The sequence below is a fragment of the Coenobita brevimanus genome, chromosome 76 (assembly GCF_032717465.1).
Source record: "Coenobita brevimanus isolate Jiangsu-jjx chromosome 76, ASM3271746v2, whole genome shotgun sequence".
Lineage (NCBI taxonomy): Eukaryota > Metazoa > Arthropoda > Malacostraca > Decapoda > Coenobitidae > Coenobita > Coenobita brevimanus.
The window spans coordinates 20770039-20790764 of NC_137029.1; the positions used below are offsets into that span (position 1 = coordinate 20770039).

The window sequence follows — 20726 nt, forward strand, 5'->3', positions numbered from 1 at the left end:
TTACCCTCTCCCAATATTACCATAACTCTGTCCCGGTCCGTCACGAGTCCTTCCCCCTCCCCCCCCGTGTGAACTCTCTCTCCCCGCGCTCCCAAGCGCGCCCATGTTCCTTGTACACCTGTTCACTAGACTTTCTGTATTGGCAACAGTATTAGTTAAGCCAGTATCTTGCGAGATACTAATATCCTAGTTAAGGTTTTATTTCTGTGTCATATATTGTGTTGTAATATCTGCTGTGTCTGACTGTGGTAATATACGTGTAAAAGGTTATTGCCTGAAGTTTTTGTGTCCTGCCTCGCTTTCATTGCACTAAGCTCTGGTCTCGAAAGAGGACCCCGCTACACGTTAGGTGCTTTAGGACCGAGGAGTCGGGCCTTTTTCACCTAGCATTACATTGGTGGCCAGCGGTGGTTCTTGACCCAGGCATAGAAGAGAGGTAGTGAGAAATATTTGGCAACATGGCAACTAAACCACACGTACAGTTACCCAAGTTTGACCCTGACCAGTACGATATACACACGTATCTGACAATAATTAAACCCTTACTGGATATTGGCTTTGAAAATGACCAGCAGAAAATTGCAGTCACACTCCCACTATTGGGCAAAGTGGCGGCGAACATAGCACCGAAAATCGTCCCGGAGCTCACCTGGCAGAACTTTACAAAGTTCGCTGTTCAAGCCATCACCCCATCATTAGGGAGAGTGGTGGCTCTATCCCAATTGGATGGTTTTTCATTTGACGGGGATTTAGACAATACCCTGATACAGGCAAGACGCCTAGTTACTACTGCCTACTCGGAGGCAGACAAAGAAACCCGGGATCAACACAGGTTTAACACTACTCAGAGTGTTTCCGAATGTTGTTAGACAACACTTTACTATCCACGACCCAACTGGAGACATGGATAGGGATATCCAGCTAATACGGTGCCTCCTGACCACCTGCCCTACTCCTCAGCTGATTAGCTTGGTGAAGAGATTTCCCACTCAACCCCCGGCTCCTCCAACCATGCCACGACCGCCCATGCCTCACACCAGCCCTCCCCAGCATCCGGTCCACCTAGGGCACACCCCTCCCGCCAGCGCCCCACCCCACGGGAAAATCCAATTCTGATTTTGGTGAATCCATGGGAATTCACAGCCTGCAGCTCCCGCTGTCCCCTACATGATATATGGGACCAGTTCAAAGCTGCTCGCCACAGACCCACAGCCCCGGGTTCACGTAAGGTATCCTCTTTGGAAGGTGAGGCTCCAGAAGACAAGCTGGCACCCATGGGCAAGCCCCATGTGCGAGAACAGGAGCAGGAACAGGAGAATGAAAGCCCCAGACAGCTGGATTTTTAGGCCCACCCCGCACATGCACTTCTCCATGCACACTCAGAACCACCACCACCCACTCCGGCCGACTCTCACACCCACCCGCCCGATACACCCATACCCCTACACCTCCCGCCTCCCCACAACTTCACACCATTATGATACATCAGGCCCAAATCCCCTCCACCTATACTCCCCAGAGACTCGACACCACATTACCATGGCACAAAACCCAGCCCCAACCCTCAGTGTCCAGCATACAGCCCCCTATCACACCAGCAACAACACCGACCAGAATGAAGGTGAGACGAGCCATATGGGCGCCTACCATCAGCAAATATCGTCAACTCAGAGGACCACACCACATGCTTACCCTCTTCCAGTCCACCCTCACCGTCTCCACGCTCTTCCTCACTTACGACACTGAGCAGGAAGAAAACTCTTACACCACCGCTTGGCAAGCCCTACTCCAGCATCTCCAGCCTGCATACGCCACCCACGACACTCACGTATACCACCTCCAGCCACGGGGACGTGACTTTTTCCAAGGGGAGAGTGGTGAAATGCGTGGCTTACAAGATAGTGCCCCCGAAAACAAGGTGAGAGAAGAACAGCATAGTGCCCCCAGAAACACACCGACACCCCTACCCAGACCCCATGGAGTAGCTGCATCCACACTAAGGGATCCAATGCGACAACGGTGTAAGGCAGCCCGGGCCGTGCGCCCTTATAACACCCAACCGTCTCACCACCACCCTAGCAGGAGGAGGACACTACCTTCGGGGAATGGGATTGGCGGATCAGCCCAGGGTGGAGCTGATATCTCAGTTCCTGATAGTGCCCCTCTGAAGACGGCCAACTGCCGCTCCCACCTTCGTCAGTCGGCCAAGCGTCACACTGAAGGGTTTTCCCTCGGGACGGTCTACTGCTGCTCTTCTCTTCTGCCCCAGGAGACAGCCTACTGCCGCTCCTCCCTCCTGCCGAAGGAGACGGCCTATTGCCGCTCTGAAGGCGCTGCCCCTGAGATGGCCTATTGCCACTCCTCCCTCCTGCCGAAGGAGATGGCCTACTGCCGCTCTGAAGGTGCTGCCCCTGAGACGCCCTATTGCCGCTCCTCCCTCCTGCCGAAGGAGGCGGCCTACTGCCGCTCTGAAGGTGCTGCCCCTGAGACGGCTGATTACCGCTCCTCCCTCCTGCCGAAGGAGACGGCCCACTGCTGCTCTGAAGGTGCTGCCCCTGAGACGGCTGATTACCGCTCCTCCCTCCTGCCGAAGGAGACGGCCCACTGCTGCTCTGAAGGTGCTGCCCCTGAGACAGCCGATTGCCGCTCCTCCCTCCTGCCGAAGGAGATGGCCAATTGCCACTCCGAAGGCACTGCCCCTGAGATGGCCTACTGCCGCTACCCCATCCTGCAGAAGAGGACAGCCTACTGTCGCTCAAGAGGTGACCAGAGGTGTGGTGACTCCCCCACACAGGCCACAGCCAATTGCCGGGCCTTGGAGCCCTATAGTTGCACCCCTGGGCAGCCACGGCCAATTGCCGGGCCCCACGGCCAAAATGAGGTGTTGTCATCGCCCCTGCATGAGGCAGGCGCCCGGCTGCCCAGCACCAGAGAGACCCCGCGAGGCCTAACGGCTTCCCCTGGCCTCCAGTCTCTATGCTTGGCCCTGGAGAAGACCCACCTGACGGACCCTAGTGTAGGACGGTGCCGCAGCCCCTCCTTGATGGTGCCCCTAGATTCTGGGGACCTCAGTCCTCAGTCCCTCCAGGCCCTCCCCAGGACACCTGGGCGTGACCTCTCCATGCCCAAGAGACGGCGTAAGCCCTCCATCTCCGGCCGAAACCTGAGCCAGAGATTCCTGGACCTGTTTGGCTCCAGCCCTGAGGGCCACACCCCTAAACCTAGCCCGGAGACTGCGGGCTCCTGTGCCACCTGCAGCCCTGGATGCAAGAGGATGCCCCTGCGAGCCGTCCCATGCCCTCTCGGCACGCCCTCCCTTGGCGGTGCCCCTAGTCCGGCAGAATAGATGCTGGTGTGTCTCCCCACTGCCCCCATGACACGTGTGAATTATGTTAAGTGTGGTGTTGCTCCAGAACTAGTGAAGTGAAATTATGTTAAGTGTGACATTGTCCTAGAAAACAGGTTACAGTGATACAGTGACTTAATGTATGTCAAATATCAGGGTGAGTGAAATCACGGGTGGATGAGTAAGAACGAGTACAGTGAGTGCGTTCTGAGGAATCTGACTCACAAGTGACGCCCTTGTAGAAAACCAGTAAAACTCTTCCCCCGACGAATCCTCTGTAGTGAAAACATACCCATGTCCCTTGTTACCAGAAAATAATAGAGAAAATGAGAATAACATCCTCCCGTTTCTTTTACCATAAACACAGTGAATATCCAGTGTCCCTCTACTCCCTCGCTTCCTAAAGAATCTCCTCCCAACAGCTAGCGTAATGTAAACAAGAGATAGAATCAAATGTCAAAACTCCTTTGCTATCAGGTGATACTAAGTTGGAATTAATAATACTTACCTTTTCCCAATATTACCATAACTCTGTCCCGGTCCATCACGAGTCCTTCCCCCTCCCCCCCTCGTGTGAACTCTCCCCACGCTCCCATGCGTGCCCGTGTTCCCTGTACACCTGTTCACTAGACTTTCTGTATTGGCAAAAGTATTAGTTAAGCCAGTATCCTGCGAGATACTAATATCCTAGTTAAGGTTTTATTTCTGTCATATATTGTGTTGTAATATCTGCTGTGTCTGACTGTGGTAATATATCTGTAAAAGGTTATTGCCTGAGGTTTTTGTGTCCTGCCTCTCTTTCATTGCACTAAGCTCCGGTCTCGAAAGAGGACCCCGCTACACGTTAGGTGCTTTAGGACCGAGGAGTCAGGCCTTTTTCACCTAGAATTACACTGCCTTCAGCAGGAGGGAGGTGCGGCAGTAGGCCGTCTCCTGAGGCAGAAGAGAAGAGTGGCAGTAGACCGCCTCGAGGGAAAACCCTTCAGTGCGATGCTTGGCCGACTGACGAAGGCGGGAGTGGCAGTTGGCTGTCTCCAGAGGGGCGCTGTCAGGAACTGAGATATCAGCTCCACCCCAGGCTGATCCGGCAATCCCACTCCCCGAAGGTAGTGTCCTCCTCCTGCTAGGGTGGCAGTGCGACGGTTGGGTGTTATAAGGGTGCACAGCCCAGGCTGCCTTACGCCGTTGTCGCATTGGATCCCCTAGTGTGGATGCAGCTACTCCATGGGGTCCAGGTAGGGGTGTCGGTGTGTTTCTGGGGGCACTACGCTGTTCTTCTCTCACCTTGTTTTCGGGGGCACTATCCTGTAAGCCATGCATTTCATATATATATACATATATATATATATATATATATATATATATATATATATACTGGTGCCTGCCCGCAAAAGTTTGTGGGACTAACTAATAACCCTTCCATCACAAAATGTTTGCAAAGACCATTATCATTGTTTCTGTGCCTTTTCTGGGCCCACAGTGACCAGTTTTGACCAAGAAGTCGAAAAAATTATTTTCACATATTTTTGCCTGTCGCGATTTCCGGTAATTTCGAGACGTCGTGTTGTGCGCGATTACCAAAATTTATAATTGGTATTTTTCCGACACTTCCTGGACTTACCTAGAGCTACTGCAAAGTGAAGTGGGTCGATATCTATCACCTTTCTCGTGAGAAGCGAACAAACGCCCAGATAGACATTTGCACATGTCACGATTTCAGACAGTTTCGCAAAGTCGCCATTTTTTTTTTTCTGACATTCCCTGAACCTAACCCTAAATATGCAAAAAGAATTAAGTCAATACTGATTACCAATTCTCGTGAATGAGACAAATACACAGACATACACATACACAGCTTGAGTTCATTATCTCCCTCCTTTACAAAGGAACCACAATGACATTTATGACATTTGGTAGCAGCGAATCTACGGACATCGTCTCCGAATCAAAAGCAAATTTCTACAAAAGCAGGCGAAACTCTACAAGATTAGCTTCAGTTCTACAGTGATTCTTACAAAATACAGCTTACAATGCAAATAGCCTACAAGTCTACAAAACAACTCTATAATCTTCACGTAACTTCAAGCAGCAACAAGAAGAATATAAAACAAAGCAAGTAAAGACGAGGAAAGACCAAAGCAACAAGCACACAATCCCCCACCACTCTCTCCCGCCTACGCCTGACGCAGAGGTCAAGACACGCAGCAAAACACCAGATTCACATTTATAACGCGACTTACTTACCTTTCTTCACCCAGCTTAAGCATCGCTACTCAGTATTCACCACAGCTACTAGTGTGGGAAGCCGACGTCACGATGTGCTGAGACGACAACACGTTAATCAACCCGTGAAGGACAATGCTATCACCACGTGCAACACCACTCACACCATTTCCTCCACGGTAAAAATGAGTGAGTTACATAGTTACTTCATTTATACAATACACAGTGATAGACAATAAGCTTCTGCACAAACATATAAAACGTGTTGTATAGTTACAACTTAAATTCATATACCTACTTCAATTATCTTCATAATTCAATCATTAAATACTTGCACCAACAATAAATATTCTACACAGTATATATTCATTCATTTATTATAACATTTATTTACTACCAACGAGTGTTACCATTTATACCTACATAAAATACGTGTTTCATACATACAGCTATACATTATTACATCTACAAAGTAATAAAGAAAATATACCATCACAGTTACTCAGTGAGCAATTAAAAGAACTGTATTTAACATTTATTAATTAAAGCTACCTAGTGGAAACAGACAAATTAAGTTACAAGGTAAACTAGAGAAAAAAAAAATGGCCAACACAAATGACGTTAGCAAGAGTGAACATCTTCAACACAATCGTGAAGACAATGATTTCCACACAGTGCTGACACACATATTGCCCACGATAGGTACAAGTGAACAACAAGTCAGTGTATATAGTTAATACTGTATATATGTATATGTATTTTTTATATAAAATAACAAAATATGGGACTATATAATATCATTTTATAATCTCTGTGCAATATAAACTAAACTTTAAAAAAGTATCCCAAGGAAATTAGCCAGTAATTATGCAACCATGAACAACATGGAAAAAGCGTACACAAGCGAAGAAAAACAAACTATAGAAAATCAATACATACAAAAAAAAAAAAAAAAAAGAAAGAAAGAAAAAGTAAGAAAGGAAAAAGAGAGAAATAGAGTAAGATCACATAACAAACAAATGAAAATAAGTGTAAGTGTTACTACATATGCCAAAATACCACATAAACTACAAAAAAAAAAAAAAAATTGTTGTCTCCACCAGCAAGTGGCATGACACATCATATCATCGACCGCAGCATATGTTAGAACTGCATTTACTACAATTATGTAACTACAAACGATATGTAACAATTATGTAACTACAAACGATATGTAACAATTATGTAACTACAAACTATATGTAACAATTATGTAACGACAAACGATTGCATTATGTTACACTTGCTACGGTTATGTAACTACAAACAATATGTACCAATTTATGTAACAGTTGCATTAACAAGATGTAACTTTTATGTAACTTTAACTACAATTATGTAACTACAAACAATATGTACAACATATGTAACAGTTGCATTAACAAAATGTAACTACACAATTATGCATTACCACAATATTGTGTAACAATTCATAAAATATTACAATTATGTATTACCACAATGTTAGTACAATATTATAAGTCATACAACTATAGCACAATTCTGTATTACCAGTATCATCATACAAGTTAGGTGAAATATTAGACATTACTAGAGTGATAACTCAAATATGTAATGTATAACCTAGCAGTATTACCATTGCACAATTATATGCGTATGTCTGTTATACATACACATCTCACAAAATGTATACAACTTGTTTAAAATGTAATATTACTAAATAATCACTATTTACTATGAATATTATATGTATACAATATTCATACAATTATGTTACTTTTACAATATTATGTATTTCACTTAATTAGCTTATAAGTTCATTATAATGTGTATATAATATGTATCAATATGTTAGGACTATTAACTGTCGATGGTACGCCATTTTCGCGCGGCCGAGCAATGTGTTAGGGCTCCATATTATAATTACAAATCATAATAGATAGATAGATAAATAGATAGATAGAGAGACAGATAGAAGCAGGGAGTCAGATGATGAAAAGGTATTGTGTCTGCGAAAATCGAGCAATGCTAAACATGCTTACACATTCTTAACTCAAGGAATGCTTGATAGGCACACGACAGCGCCTAGTGACCATACACACACATACACACATACTCACACACAGGCTTCTAGAACTTTCCATCACAGGGAACACACGTGATACATCTTCTGTTTCACCAGAATTTAGGAAAGAGAGCTCAGAGGGAGGTTAGCCACAGAACAGGCAGGAGCAGAAGGAGACAAGCCATACACGAGGCAGGTCACAGGGAGAAGGGCTTGGCAACTTGAGAGAGAGACAGAGAGAGAGCGAGACAGAGAGATAGCTAGCGGGACTGGACTCTATACTCCGCTCTGTGTGAGAGACTTGTTAATATTTCCAAGACAAATAAAAATAGTCCCATACTATTCTTTACCTCTCCTGTCACTACATGACAAATGGGAAAGAAGATTATCTACTACAAGCTACTCCAAGATATAAAAACCGCTCGTCCACAAGTCTAATATATATATATATATATATATATATATATATATATATATATATATATAACCACAAAGGAACCACAAAGTCTTTTATGATATATATATATATATATATATATATATATATATATATATATATATATATATATATATTGGTGCCTGCCCGCAAAAGTTTGTGGGACTAACTAATAACCCTTCTGTCACAAAATGTTTGCAAAGACCATTATCATTGTTTCTGTGCCTTTCCTGGGCCCACAGTGACCAGTTTTGACCAAGAAGTCGAAAAAATTATTTTCACATATTTTTGCCTGTCGCAATTTCCGGTAATTTCGAGACGTCGTGTTGTGCGCGATTACCAAAATTTATAATTGGTATTTTTCCGACACTTCCTGGACTTACCTAGAGCTACTGCAAAGTGAAGTGGGTCGATATCTATCACCTTTCTCGTGAGAAGCGAACAAACGCCCAGATAGACATTTGCACATGTCACGATTTCAGACAGTTTCGCAAAGTCGCCATTTTTTTTTTCCTGACATTCCCTGAACCTAACCCTAAAAATGCAAAAAGAATTAAGTCAATACTGATTACCAATTCTCGTGAATGAGACAAATACATAGACATACACATACACAGCTTGAGTTCATTATCTCTCTCCTTTACAAGGTAGAGCGATAATGTTTTTGCCCTCCTCAGTGTGTGTGTGTGTGTGTGTGTGTGTGTGTGTGTGTGTGTGTGTGTTCCCATTACAACTCATGAAGAGCTTGAGCAACCAACATGAAACCCTCAGGATATCAAGATATGGCCAAAATCTTCGCCGAGTTCGAAAATGGGCACTCGGGATCAAGGTCAAGGTCACCAAGATGGCTGTCAAATGTCAACTAGTTTTCATCACCCGCCTTAGCACCATTATATCTCATAAATGGCTTGAGCTGTCAACATGTAACCTTCAGGGTATCAAGATATGGCCAAAATCTTCGACTTGCCCAACAGCATATTCTGGCGGGCGATTATCATTCGGCTCCCAAATGTTTTTCTTTCATTAGACTAGTACTTGCCCACTAAAATTTACGAAACTAACTGATACCCTTCCCATCACAAAATGTTTGCAGTTATAATTATCTTTGTTTCCACAACATTATTGGGCCCAAATTGACCAATTCTGATTTTTAAAAGTTGAAGAAATATTTTTCACATGTTTTCGCGTGTCGCAGTTTTCGACATTTTCGCGCCGTCCCGTCGCGCGCGATCGCCTAACTTTGTGTTTGGTATTTTTCTGACACTTCCTGGACTTACCCCGACCTAATACAAAGAGAATTATTTAGATGTCTATTACCGTTCTCGTGAAAAAAAAAAAATCGAACAAACGCACAGATAGTTGCACACATACACAAGAGAGAGAGAGAGAGAGAGAGAGAGAGAGAGCACTATACACCCTTCCTTTATTTGAACCACTGTGATTGTTCTTTATATATTCCAGTATACCTCATGTAAACTAAGTCAAGAGTTTCTGTTAACAATATTCCAGACTACTTCACTGAGGTTCTAAGAGCTGCGTAGCTTGTGTGCGTTAGTATATGACTCATCAATTCCCAGTGACAAAGTATTTTAGTGGTGTTTTGTAAACGTCATTATCTGCCTTGTCTTTACATTTCGTTCGATACCCAAGTTGCACCATTACTGGAGAGACAGGATACTTTTGTTCTTGTAAATTATGGTCAGCTTAATAAAACTAGACCCCTTAGAGGGTTAATTTATCCCATTTAGCCTACATTAATATGCTTAATGAAGCATTAGTAAAACGTACGTAGATATATGTTCAAAGTTCAGCTCATCATCCGTCCTTCATGCTGGCGTTTGTTGAAATACTACCAACTGCCGTGGCTTGATTCAGACTAGGCAAAGCTGGTAAGAAGAGATGTCGCTGGTGGCGGTGTTGGTGATGGCGCTGATAACTGCTCTTTTGTCGGGGTCTGCAGCATTTGAGGTCACCAACTGGCACCTCACACACGTTTCTAAGAGTCAACTCGCCTCTGCCACCTTCATGTTTCTCCATCTGGACACTAAAGTCAGTTGTGCCGCAGCTGCTTCCGCTACTCCCTGGTGCCTCTTGTTCACTCACAAATCCGGTATTTGTGGCCTCTACGATGTTGAGCTTGACGGTCTGCCTCTCACCCCACCATTACCCACCGATATTTCTGCTTACTCAAGCAAATGTCATGGTTAGTCTAATGAGGAAATCATTATCATCATCACCATTAGTTTCACCTTTCATCCGACCTAACAAGTAAATAGAAGAAAAGAGAATTATCAACAACATACCCAATGTTTAGTGTACTAAAATAGGACAATCACACATTATGGTTAGAAATTGTGAGCATATGCTAATATGAGTAATCATAAAAGCCCCCGTCGCTATAGTCAGATCATTTATTAACAACAAATAATGCTGCGGTCTTTAGTATGTTACGACTTAAAATTGTGTATGTACAGTAGTTGTCATTATTACTCACGCCTTTACACTTTAAAAAGTCAAAAGTCGTATACTTTTGATGCGAATCCTCGGCCACTTGTTAGTTTGCGAGGTCTGAGGAACCCTGAGTCAAGATACACAAACAAACTTACGGTTCCTTTCCGTAACTAGGATTTGTTTTTGCAGGAAGAATGACTGCACTTTCCTTTCCTCGTCTCTAAAAAGAGAAATAACTTTCGATAATTTGTTTCCCTAAAACCTGTTTTTGAGAGATGAAGAAACTTGCAATGGTTCTGAATTCTTTTTGGCCTTCCTGCAAAAGCAGGTCATAGTTAGGACAGAGAACTGATCAAAAAATTGTTTGTGTATCTCGGTCCAGATTTAGCAGTCTACACCTCACCAAACCTGGCGCTTTGATTTCCAGTGAAACGTCACAGTGAGTTTTGAGAGGGTCTGCTACCGGTCTATGTTGATTTCAAGAAGTCGTTTAGCTCACTAAATGGAAAGGCACTGTGGGAACTGCGACGCAGTGAAGTTCATTGAAAGATTTTCCGGCTCATAGCTGGCCTGTTCTATGACATTGAGAGTGCTGCCACACGTGAAAGAGGAACAAATGTTTTCATTTTCTATAATAAATTCTTGAGTAAAATGTGCCCGTGCCCCTCATTTTCAACGCATATATGGATTTGGGATTGGGTCGGACTATGACTTTAAGTCACTGTGGAGTGGCAATTATCAATTATGTGGGAGGAGTTGGAAAGTGAATGAGGCTATTTGCCGCAGCAGCATTTACCCTCAGTGAGCGAGTGGCTCAGGGAGTTTATACGGAGGCAAGTTGTACCAGAATCAAAAGACTTAACATCTTCAGCACAACAATGGCTTTTATTTTTCTATCTGGAAAGTTTATATAATGCTTTCACTTACTCCGTCACTACTGAAGGACCTTTCTCACTTGAATAAGTGCCTTGATTAAAATTAAAACTTTATCGAAATGAAGGAGTTAAAAATATGTTACAAAACAGGGAAAATAACTGAAGGGCCTTTCTCAATTGAGTAAGAGCTCTTGATGGTTCCCTGATTATAATTAATACATCATCGAAGTGAAGGTGTTAAGAATATGTTACAAAACAGGAAAATAACTCTTTCAGTTAAAAAGTTTTTTGACTACATATTAGATCAATATTAAATACACAACATGATAAAGGAGAGGTAATTACCCTGAATTGTAGTACGATATATATATATATATATATATACGACTCTGGGCATAGGCTTCACAGCCTGCTCTCAAGGCCCAGTAGTCCTTCATACCATACACCTCTCTACATGTTACCACTTCGGCGCTAATACCCACCGTCCATATTGAGTACATGCTAGGGTTGTCTTATACAGGACTGGTGTATTGGTATTAAGAGGGTATTTTTAAAACATGTCGGCGGGTCTTCTGGTAGATTAGTAAAGTCTGATTTCTTGAAATTCAGGTCCTTAAATTGTTCCCTGCCTAAGCGGGGATTTGAACCTGGGTCCGGTAGGACTGCAGGCCACCTCTCTACCGATTGAGCCACCACCTCCCCCTAAATTGAAATTATGTCATCATGTTAAACGGGTAATATAAAATCTGGGAAGGTAGGGCTGTCAGAGAATTGAATTTATTCTGTCAGTAGACAGGCGATTTCATTAAGACAAATAAAACGATTTCTGTGTTGTGTTTGAACAGAATTTCCATACAATCTTTCGCTAGGATGTAATCGTCTTTTATTTTGTTCTTGCTAAGGTTACACGAGTATGTTCCGCTCCGGAGAGACCTCCTCGTATTTAGAGGTTAATCTTCTGCTGTGTGTAATGATTGCACAGCTGAATTAATCTTTTCTGTGGAAAATAAATTTTCCTTTTCGAAAAATGTTCTGTAGATATGAAAACTCTAACCTAATGAATGAAATCATATTTTATCTCAAGTAACACATACATGGTTTTCCAGACGTTGGTTCACTAGCTTCAGAAGGTGATTCCTGAAGTGATTATACGACAACTGTTCTACGGTTATGGAGATAAGGCGCGTTTAAATTTGAGTGGTAGTAAGGGTAAAAATTAATCATTACATGCCCATGTTACTATTTTCTATACTCTTCACTTATTTATATTTACTGGCGAAGACAAATAAAAATCAACAGTTACACTTTGGAAAATCTAGCCAAAAAATACAGCAGTGATGAGTACTGTGAATGGTAGCATGAGGTGATGATAGATTATTAATTTTTCCCATTACCACCATTTAAATGCAGTTTAACTCCATAGCCGATGCAACTCGAACACATGGCCATGGAATATTTATGTTGTAGAACGACCTCCAGAGTCACCTAATGACAATACATCAACTCTTGGGACACTCTGTATTTTCATAAAACGAGGCATTCAGAGGATGATATATCCGCACTGTCGACTTTCAGAGGACCGAGCATTGAACTTTGCACTGTGACCTTGGCCTCCGAAGATTGCTCTCAAAATTGATTTACTGCAGTTTTTCCTGACCTTTAACATTTTAACCAAGTTTGATTCAGATTATACCGTATCAGAGCTGCTTGAGATAAACTTCCTCTGTAACCTTGAACGTTGACTGATTGTACTAAAAATCAAATCCTTTCAACCCTGCTTAACTCCGAATCCTTCATCAGACCTTATTGTAAATTGGACAAAAACATTTTATATTGGCTTGGCCATGTGATGTTAGCCTTTGATCTATTGTTAAAAAAATAAAAAAAAACTGAGTCATCCCCTTGAGTGATCTTAAATCCAGCCATAAATTTGATTGAAATCAGATCAACCCTGAGTTGATTATTTTGTTCTCATACAAAAGCACAGATCGATCTTTGACCCTGCCTTGTGACTTTTACCTTTAGCTGATTATTCTTCAAATTGAATTCCTTTGCCCTTGCTGATCCTTAACACTTTCACCAAGGTTAGTTCAAATAAGATCAAAACTGTTTGAGTTTACCTTACTCTGGGAGTTTGACTTTTGACATTTCCCTGTGCCCTTGACCTTCAATTATTCTTGAAACCGAATTTCGTTATTACTGTTTTTCGTTGGGCGACTCCCCTATGTTTGATCTAAATCAGATTTAGAAAAAAAAAATGACCTTGACTCCTGACCTATTGTTCTCAAAAACAGTGTGTCAGCCATTCCACAGTATCACTTTTAATCCAGATCATATCAAAACTGTTTTAGTGTCCAAACATAGACATATGGGTCGAACTTTGACCTTGCCCTGTGACCTTGGTCTTTGACAAATTGTTCTTGTTTCACCGTCAACATGTCCCAAAGTCTGGCCTAAATTGGATACAAATTTCTTTAAGTTGACTTTTGCTGGGACAAATTTTAACCCTTTGATCTTGGTCTTTCATCGATTGTTTTCCAAAACAAACGGTCAACTCTTCTGTAGATCCTGAACCCCTCCACCAACAGTTTTGTTCACCCCACAACACACATTAAACACCATTTCTTCGATGACGAATGCGGGTGTAATACGTACTTTAAAAGCTGTGTGTGTGTGTGTGTGTGTGTGTGTGTGTGTGTGTGTGTGTGTGTGTGTGTGTGTGTGTGTGTGTGTTCTTACCTAATTGTATCTTCACAGGAATGAGTCAAGCTCGTACTGTCCCGTGTCTTAAACCATATTTATCGTACATACCCTTAAATTTGTGAATTGTTTTGGCACACACTATTTCATTCGGTAGTGCATTCCATTGATCAATTGCTCTGTTTGGGAAACTGAATTTCCTTACGTCTTTATCACCTCTCTTCTTATGCAGTTTTTTGCAGTGTCCTCTTGCTGATGCTTCTCCATATGTTAAGTAATCATTTATGTCTATTTTCTCCTTCCCTGATATGCACTTATATAGCATTATCATGTCACCTCTTTTCCTTCTCTCCTGTAGTGTTGGTAGATTCAGTTTATTTAGTCTTTCTTCGTAGCTTAGGTCCCTTAAGCTTGGTATCCATCTTGTAGTGGCCCTTTGAACTTTTTCAATCTTGTCTATATGCTTTTTGAGATGAGGACTTCAAACTACTGATGCATATTCCAGGGTTGGTCTAATTAATGATGTTATTATCCTTCTTAGCATGTCTTCATTTATGTATGTGAATGCTATTCTCATATTTGCAAGCAGTGTATACATATTCCGTACCTTCTCGCTGATGTGGTCAGCAGGAGATAGTCTGTTAGTGATAATCACACCTAGGTCTTTCTCTCTTTCTGATGTGTATAGGGTTTTATTTCCTAACTTATAATCCCAATCAGGTCTTTTTCCACTTTTACCAAACTTGATTACATGACACTTGTCCACATTGAATTCCATTTGCCATGTACTACTCCATTCATGAAGTTTATTTAATTCTTCTTGTAGCTCTTTACAAGAGTCTGTGCTAGTAATTCTTCTTTGTATTTTTGCATCATCTGCAAACATATTCAGATAGCTCTCATTTCCAGTGTTACTGTTTATATCATTTATATACACTAAAAACATGATTGGTGCCAGCACTGAACCCTGTGGTACTCCACTAGTCACTTCTTTCCATGATGAGTAGTATCCTCTTAGTACTGTCCTCATTTCTCTTTTTATGAGAAAGTCTTGCATTCCAACAAAACAGTTTGCCTCGAATTCCTCCTTGATGGTACAGTTTCCATAAAAGTCTTTGGTGTGGTACTGTGTCAAAAGCTTTCTTGAAATCTAAATAGATACTATCCACCCATCCTTCCCTTTCCTGTATTGTGTTTGTTACTCTGTCATAGTAGCTTAACAGATTAGTAACACATGATTTTCCTTTTCTGAAACCAAACCGTCTTTCTGTTATCATACTGTGTTCTTCTAGATGATTTACCCAAGCTTTTCTTATAAGCTTTTCTAATACCTTGCTTACAACACTGGTCAGTAATACTGGTCGGTAGTTGAGTGGATTTTGTCTATTTCCTTTCTTGAATAAGGGGACAATATTTGCTTTCTTCCAAATATCAGGTAGCTTACCTTGACTCAAGGATTTCTTGAAAATTAAAAATAATGGTTTACTTAACTCCTTTGCACATTCACGTGGTACCCAACATGAAATTTCATCAGGACCACTTGCTTTTCCTCTGTCTAATCTACTTAACTCCTCCTGTATTACTTTTTCTGCTATTTGTATATCTGGTAGTATGTGTTGACATGCGTGTTCCACATAATCCCTCTCAAAAATTTTTTCTTCTGTAAAAATTAATTGGAAATTCTTATTTAGTGCTTCACAAATATCTTTCTCTTGTGTATAGTGATTCCCTCGTCCGTAATGGATTGTATTATATCTTTTACTTTGGTTATGCTTCTGACATAGCTGTAAAACAGCTTTGGTTGATCACTACTTTTATTTATTATATCCTCCTCAAACTGTTTTTGGGCTTCCCTCCTTATTCTTGTATAGTCGTTTCTTGCCTGTTTGTAATTATTATATGCCCTTTCACTATTGTGTCTTCTGTATCTATTCCACAACAAATCTCTTCTTTCTTATGATTTTTTACATTCTGTATTGAACCATTTCTGTATTTTCTTATCTGCTTCTTTGTGCTGTGGGATGTACTTCTGGACTCCTATTTCAAAAAATTCACAGAATTTTTTATATACCTCATTTAAATCTTGTCCTCTAAGCTCATTTTCCCAATCAACTTCTAAGAAATACTTCTTTAGGTCTTGATAATTTCCCTTTTTATAGTCTAGGCTCTTTTTGTAACTGTCATTGCTGTTTACTATGTCATATGCTATCCTGAAGTTATAATTTAGTACTGCATGATCGCTTTTGCCGAGTGGAGGGTGATATATTAAACTGTCAATATCATTTACTTGCCTAGTAAATATTAGATCTAGCACTGAAGGTACATCAAGTCCTCTTTTTCTGGTGGTTTCCCTCACATGTTGCGTTAGGAAAAACTCTTGTACGAGATCCAGGAGCTTTTGGTCCCAACAGCTTTCTTGGCTAATTATATATAGGGTATTCCAATTTATATTTGTATTGAAATCCCCAGTTAGTATAATTCTTTCCGATTTCTCTTCCATTTTATGTAGTAATGATCTTATACTTTGAATTGTACTCTCTGCCAGGTCCTCATATTCATCTCTTTCCCATGTGTTTGATCTGGGTGGCATGTACAAATTGGCTACAATTACTTTACCTTCAGATGTGTTGATCTCTACTGCAATCAGTTCTACTTGTGATGGTATATCTAGGTTTATTTCCTTGACTTTTAGATTTTTCTTAGTTAATATTATAATTCCTCCTCCTTTTTTTAAATTTCTGTCTCTTCTCCATATATTGTATTCCTCTAAGTTTAGTATGTCATTGGATATCCTTGGTGTTAATTTTGTTTCAGTTAGGCATATTATTTGTGGTTCATTTTCTCTGACATAATCATTCATATCTAGTAATTTTGATACCATTCCATGCACATTTGAGTACATCAACTTTATCATTTTGTTTATATACTTGTCATGACATGGTTTTACTACCTTCCTCCTTTTTATTCCATCCTGTTTGTGTACCACTTTCGTACCTGCAATCCTATTACTTTGTAAAAAAAATTTCTTCTTCTCTTCTGATCTTCCCTCATTTTTTGTTTTTGCTTCCCTTTTCTCTTTCAGTAATTCCAGTTCCTCTTGTGTTAGGCATCTTTTTATCCATACATTTTTGAACTCCTCTTTTTCCATAAGATTCTTTGCATTTTTTAGTATCTCTTCCACAGTGTTTACACTCTGGAAAGTCACCTTTAGAGGTCTTGCCTCGCTTTTCTCGTATTTCCCTAACCTTTTGTGTTCCTCTATGTCTTTACTACAGATTTCCTCTGATACTTCTTTCAGTAAGCTCATTACATTTGCCATCTCCTTTTTGTCTCTTGTGATCTTGTTTTTTACTTCTTCCCCTTTATCTCTACTGAATCTCTGACTAACTTTGGATTGTTTTGGATTATTCTTTTCACTTCCTTTTTAATGCTTTTTTCCTCCACCCTTGTTTCTAAGTCTTTTTTTTACTTTCACCGTTTCAGCATACGTGGTTTCTACATCATTTTTGTAGCTTTGCACAACTTGATTCACCTGTGTTATCTTCTCCTCAATATCACTGCTCTGGTCCATAAGACTACTTGCTTGCCTAATTGTCTCTGTGTCATTTTTGAACTCTTCCATAACACTCTCGTGATTGACTACTGTACTTGCCATTTCACTCACTTTCTTCCTAAGCGTACTCAATTCCACTGTTAGTTCACTGATGGTTGTGTCTTTCTTATTGGCCTCCCTTCCTAGTTTTTCTATCTCTTCCTTTGTGTGTGTGTGTGTGTGTGTGTGTGTGTGTGTGTGTGTGTGTGTGTGTTGAAACTTGCAAGCTTTCCTGCTGATAGAGTTTGACGGGCTGACGGGTAGGTTGGTGAGTGGAGGGTTAGGATGGGTTTAGTGGGTGAATTACTGGGTGGACAAATGGTGTGGGCATGGAGACTGGAGTAGGGTGAGTGAATGGGTTGGGTGGATGTGGTGGATGGTGTGGGTGGGAAGGTTAGATGGATGCACTAGTGGTTGAGCATTTTTGGTGGGTGAGTGGGTGAGTGGTTGAGTGGGTTAGGTAGATGGGGGGAAGGGCGGTTTTTGATGGAGGAGTGGGTGAGTGGGTGGGCTGGGTGAACGAGTGGGATCACTGGATTGGTATATAGCTCGGATGAGTTTGCAGGCTGGTTGGGGTTGGTGAGTGGGTGGATGAGTGAAGACAGCAGAATTTAAGGCTGGTAGGTGCATGCACAGGTGGGGTGGGTGGGCAGTGTGGATGAATGGAGTGGGTTGATGTGGTGGATGGGTTGGTGGGAGGGTGAGTAAGATGGGTGATGTGAGTTGGTAGGGGGATAAGACTGGGTGGATGCATAGGGTGGGTAGGGTGGGTGGATGAGTGGAGCTTGTGGGTGGGTGGATGTGTTGCTTCCTGGAGGCCAAGGCCATAATTTCATAGATTCACAAGGGCACAGAATAATGAGGATTGCCATAGCATTTTTCATCTCTGTGCATCAGACTGAATTATTATTACAAGACCATGGATAGTCCAGTGAGTATTTCCTTCCAGATCATAAATATCACTTATGGTACTACTATTACAATATCTTGTCTATTGTTTCCCAGTGTCGTGATTTGCTGAAATGGTTAAATTATATTAGTGTACGAATACTGTGTTTATTGTGAGGGAGTAGTGGAATCAGTGCTCCTAGGATCTCCATACCTGAAGATACATCATGATTTTCAGTTCCTTGTAGCGTGCCGTATACAGTGCTGCCGGGAATTGGATGTGTGTACTTGTCTGAAAGCAAGAACACATGGCTGGAGGCTCGGAACCACTGCTTGAGGACAGGGGGAGACTTGCTCATTCCACGCACCTACACGGCCCTCAGAGATTACCTTGCTCAGACAACAAGAGATAGTGAGTAGATGCAGATATTTCAACACTCGTTTTGTCTCATGGTTTGGGGTTTATATATCAGTGTCTCACTAACTCATATCTGTTATAAAGGGCTGTCTCAATTTCATTTCAAAACATTGATCAGTTTGTTATATACTAACCCTTTAGCACAGAGATCATTTAAGGAATATTTTATCTATTGCATATTAAACCCTAAAACACGAGGGTGTAGTGTGAACTTCATGCAGGCTAATACCAGGCCATTTTACCCAGCTGATGTGAGACTCCTAGGAGTGCAAGGCTAATAAATTATTTTTTTGTAACTAATCTCTGTGCTTTTCTTTATTATGAAAAACATAAGAAGAAAGGTATGTAACCATGGCCTGCTTGGAGCAAGCAGTGAGGTCCAACCTTTACGTAGGGGAATGAATGCATAAAAAGAAAGTGTTTGGTGAATACAGTATCAGTTGTACCTTGGCCTCCAGGGTAACAAATCTTGAAAATAAACAAGAGGACGGGAGCAAGATGAACTCCATCTGCAGACTTTACATGTTTCAGTGTTGCTTCACGATATTTTGGAACCATCTAAATCCATCATGAGGTGTTAAACAAACAAGATTCTAAGAACATACATATTCACAGTTAGAGTATTAACTAGGATGGATCTAATATTATTTTCGGTCTTGGTCACTTACTGGGTGCTGTCCACGTTGCTTGATCTTCGGCAGCTTATATATTCAGTCCCTTATCCCTGAGGCCACACTCTTGGTCTGCCTCTCGCAACCGTGCCCTTGACGTTCTTTTCTCATTTTCTACACCCAATTGTCATCCTCTCTCCTTTCCACATGCCCAAACCCTCTCAATCTACCCTTCCTTATCACAACACCGATACACTCTAGTCCCATCCTTCCTCTCAACTCTTCAGTTGTAAACCTAGCCCACTCAGGCCTTGTTTTGAAGGACGCACTACACATCCGTTGTCATTTCTGTACAGTTGAGTCTACGAATGTCCTCTTTCTTTACTTTCCAGGTGTCACTACCATACAGCATTATACTCCAAACATATGTTGCATGCCAAGATCCCTTAGCATGGAGATTTAGCCCTCTCACTGTCAGGGGAGGCAACAGTTCCCTGAACTTCCTCCAGCCACTAGCCACAAAGCTAGCTCCAGCCCCATCTCCATCACATAACATGTCTCCCAAATGTTAAAACTCTCCCACAGACTCAAGAGACTCACCTACAGGTGTGTGTGTGTGTGTGTGTGTGTGTGTGTGTGTGTGTGTGTGTGTGTGTGTGTGAGAGAGAGAGAGAGAGAGAGAGAGAGAGAGAGAATCCTTTAATGCCTGACAATATCTACATGTTCTCCCTGATACACTTCACACACGAAGTCAGCATTATCTCGTGGTCTACCTTTGTCACCACTATATCTCACAAGCACTGCACAAGATGGAGTTACTTCCCACACCCTTATGCAAATTGCTCATGGCTACCCTCCCTCTGTTTTAACTATACCGCCACCAGCCCTAGATGTCATCACTTTCATTTCATTCTCATTTACTGTCTAACTCTTGTGCCACACCTTTTCACTTAAATATTCCCTCCACCTCCCTCTTTCCTTGCAGTCAACACCATGTGATCAGCATACATCTTCCAAGGCAGTCCATTTCTGAAGTCACATGAGAGAGCTCCAAGCACCATGAAAAACAATGAGGGCTCAAGACTGACCCGTGATCCACGTCAACATTCACGGGAAACTCA

General features: G+C 41.8%; 1 protein-coding gene across 1 annotated transcript in view; it reads left to right on the forward strand.

Moving 5' to 3' along the window:
• Positions 1–9969: 9969 nt before the first annotated feature.
• The window catches only part of LOC145408197 (uncharacterized), a 74659-nt gene continuing 63902 nt past the window's right edge, over positions 9970–20726 (forward strand). The window contains exons 1-2 of the mRNA XM_080278952.1: positions 9970–10273; positions 18815–18988. Of these exons, the coding sequence (XP_080135078.1) occupies positions 9970–10273; positions 18815–18988 (478 nt within the window). The remainder of the gene's footprint in view (positions 10274–18814; positions 18989–20726) is intronic.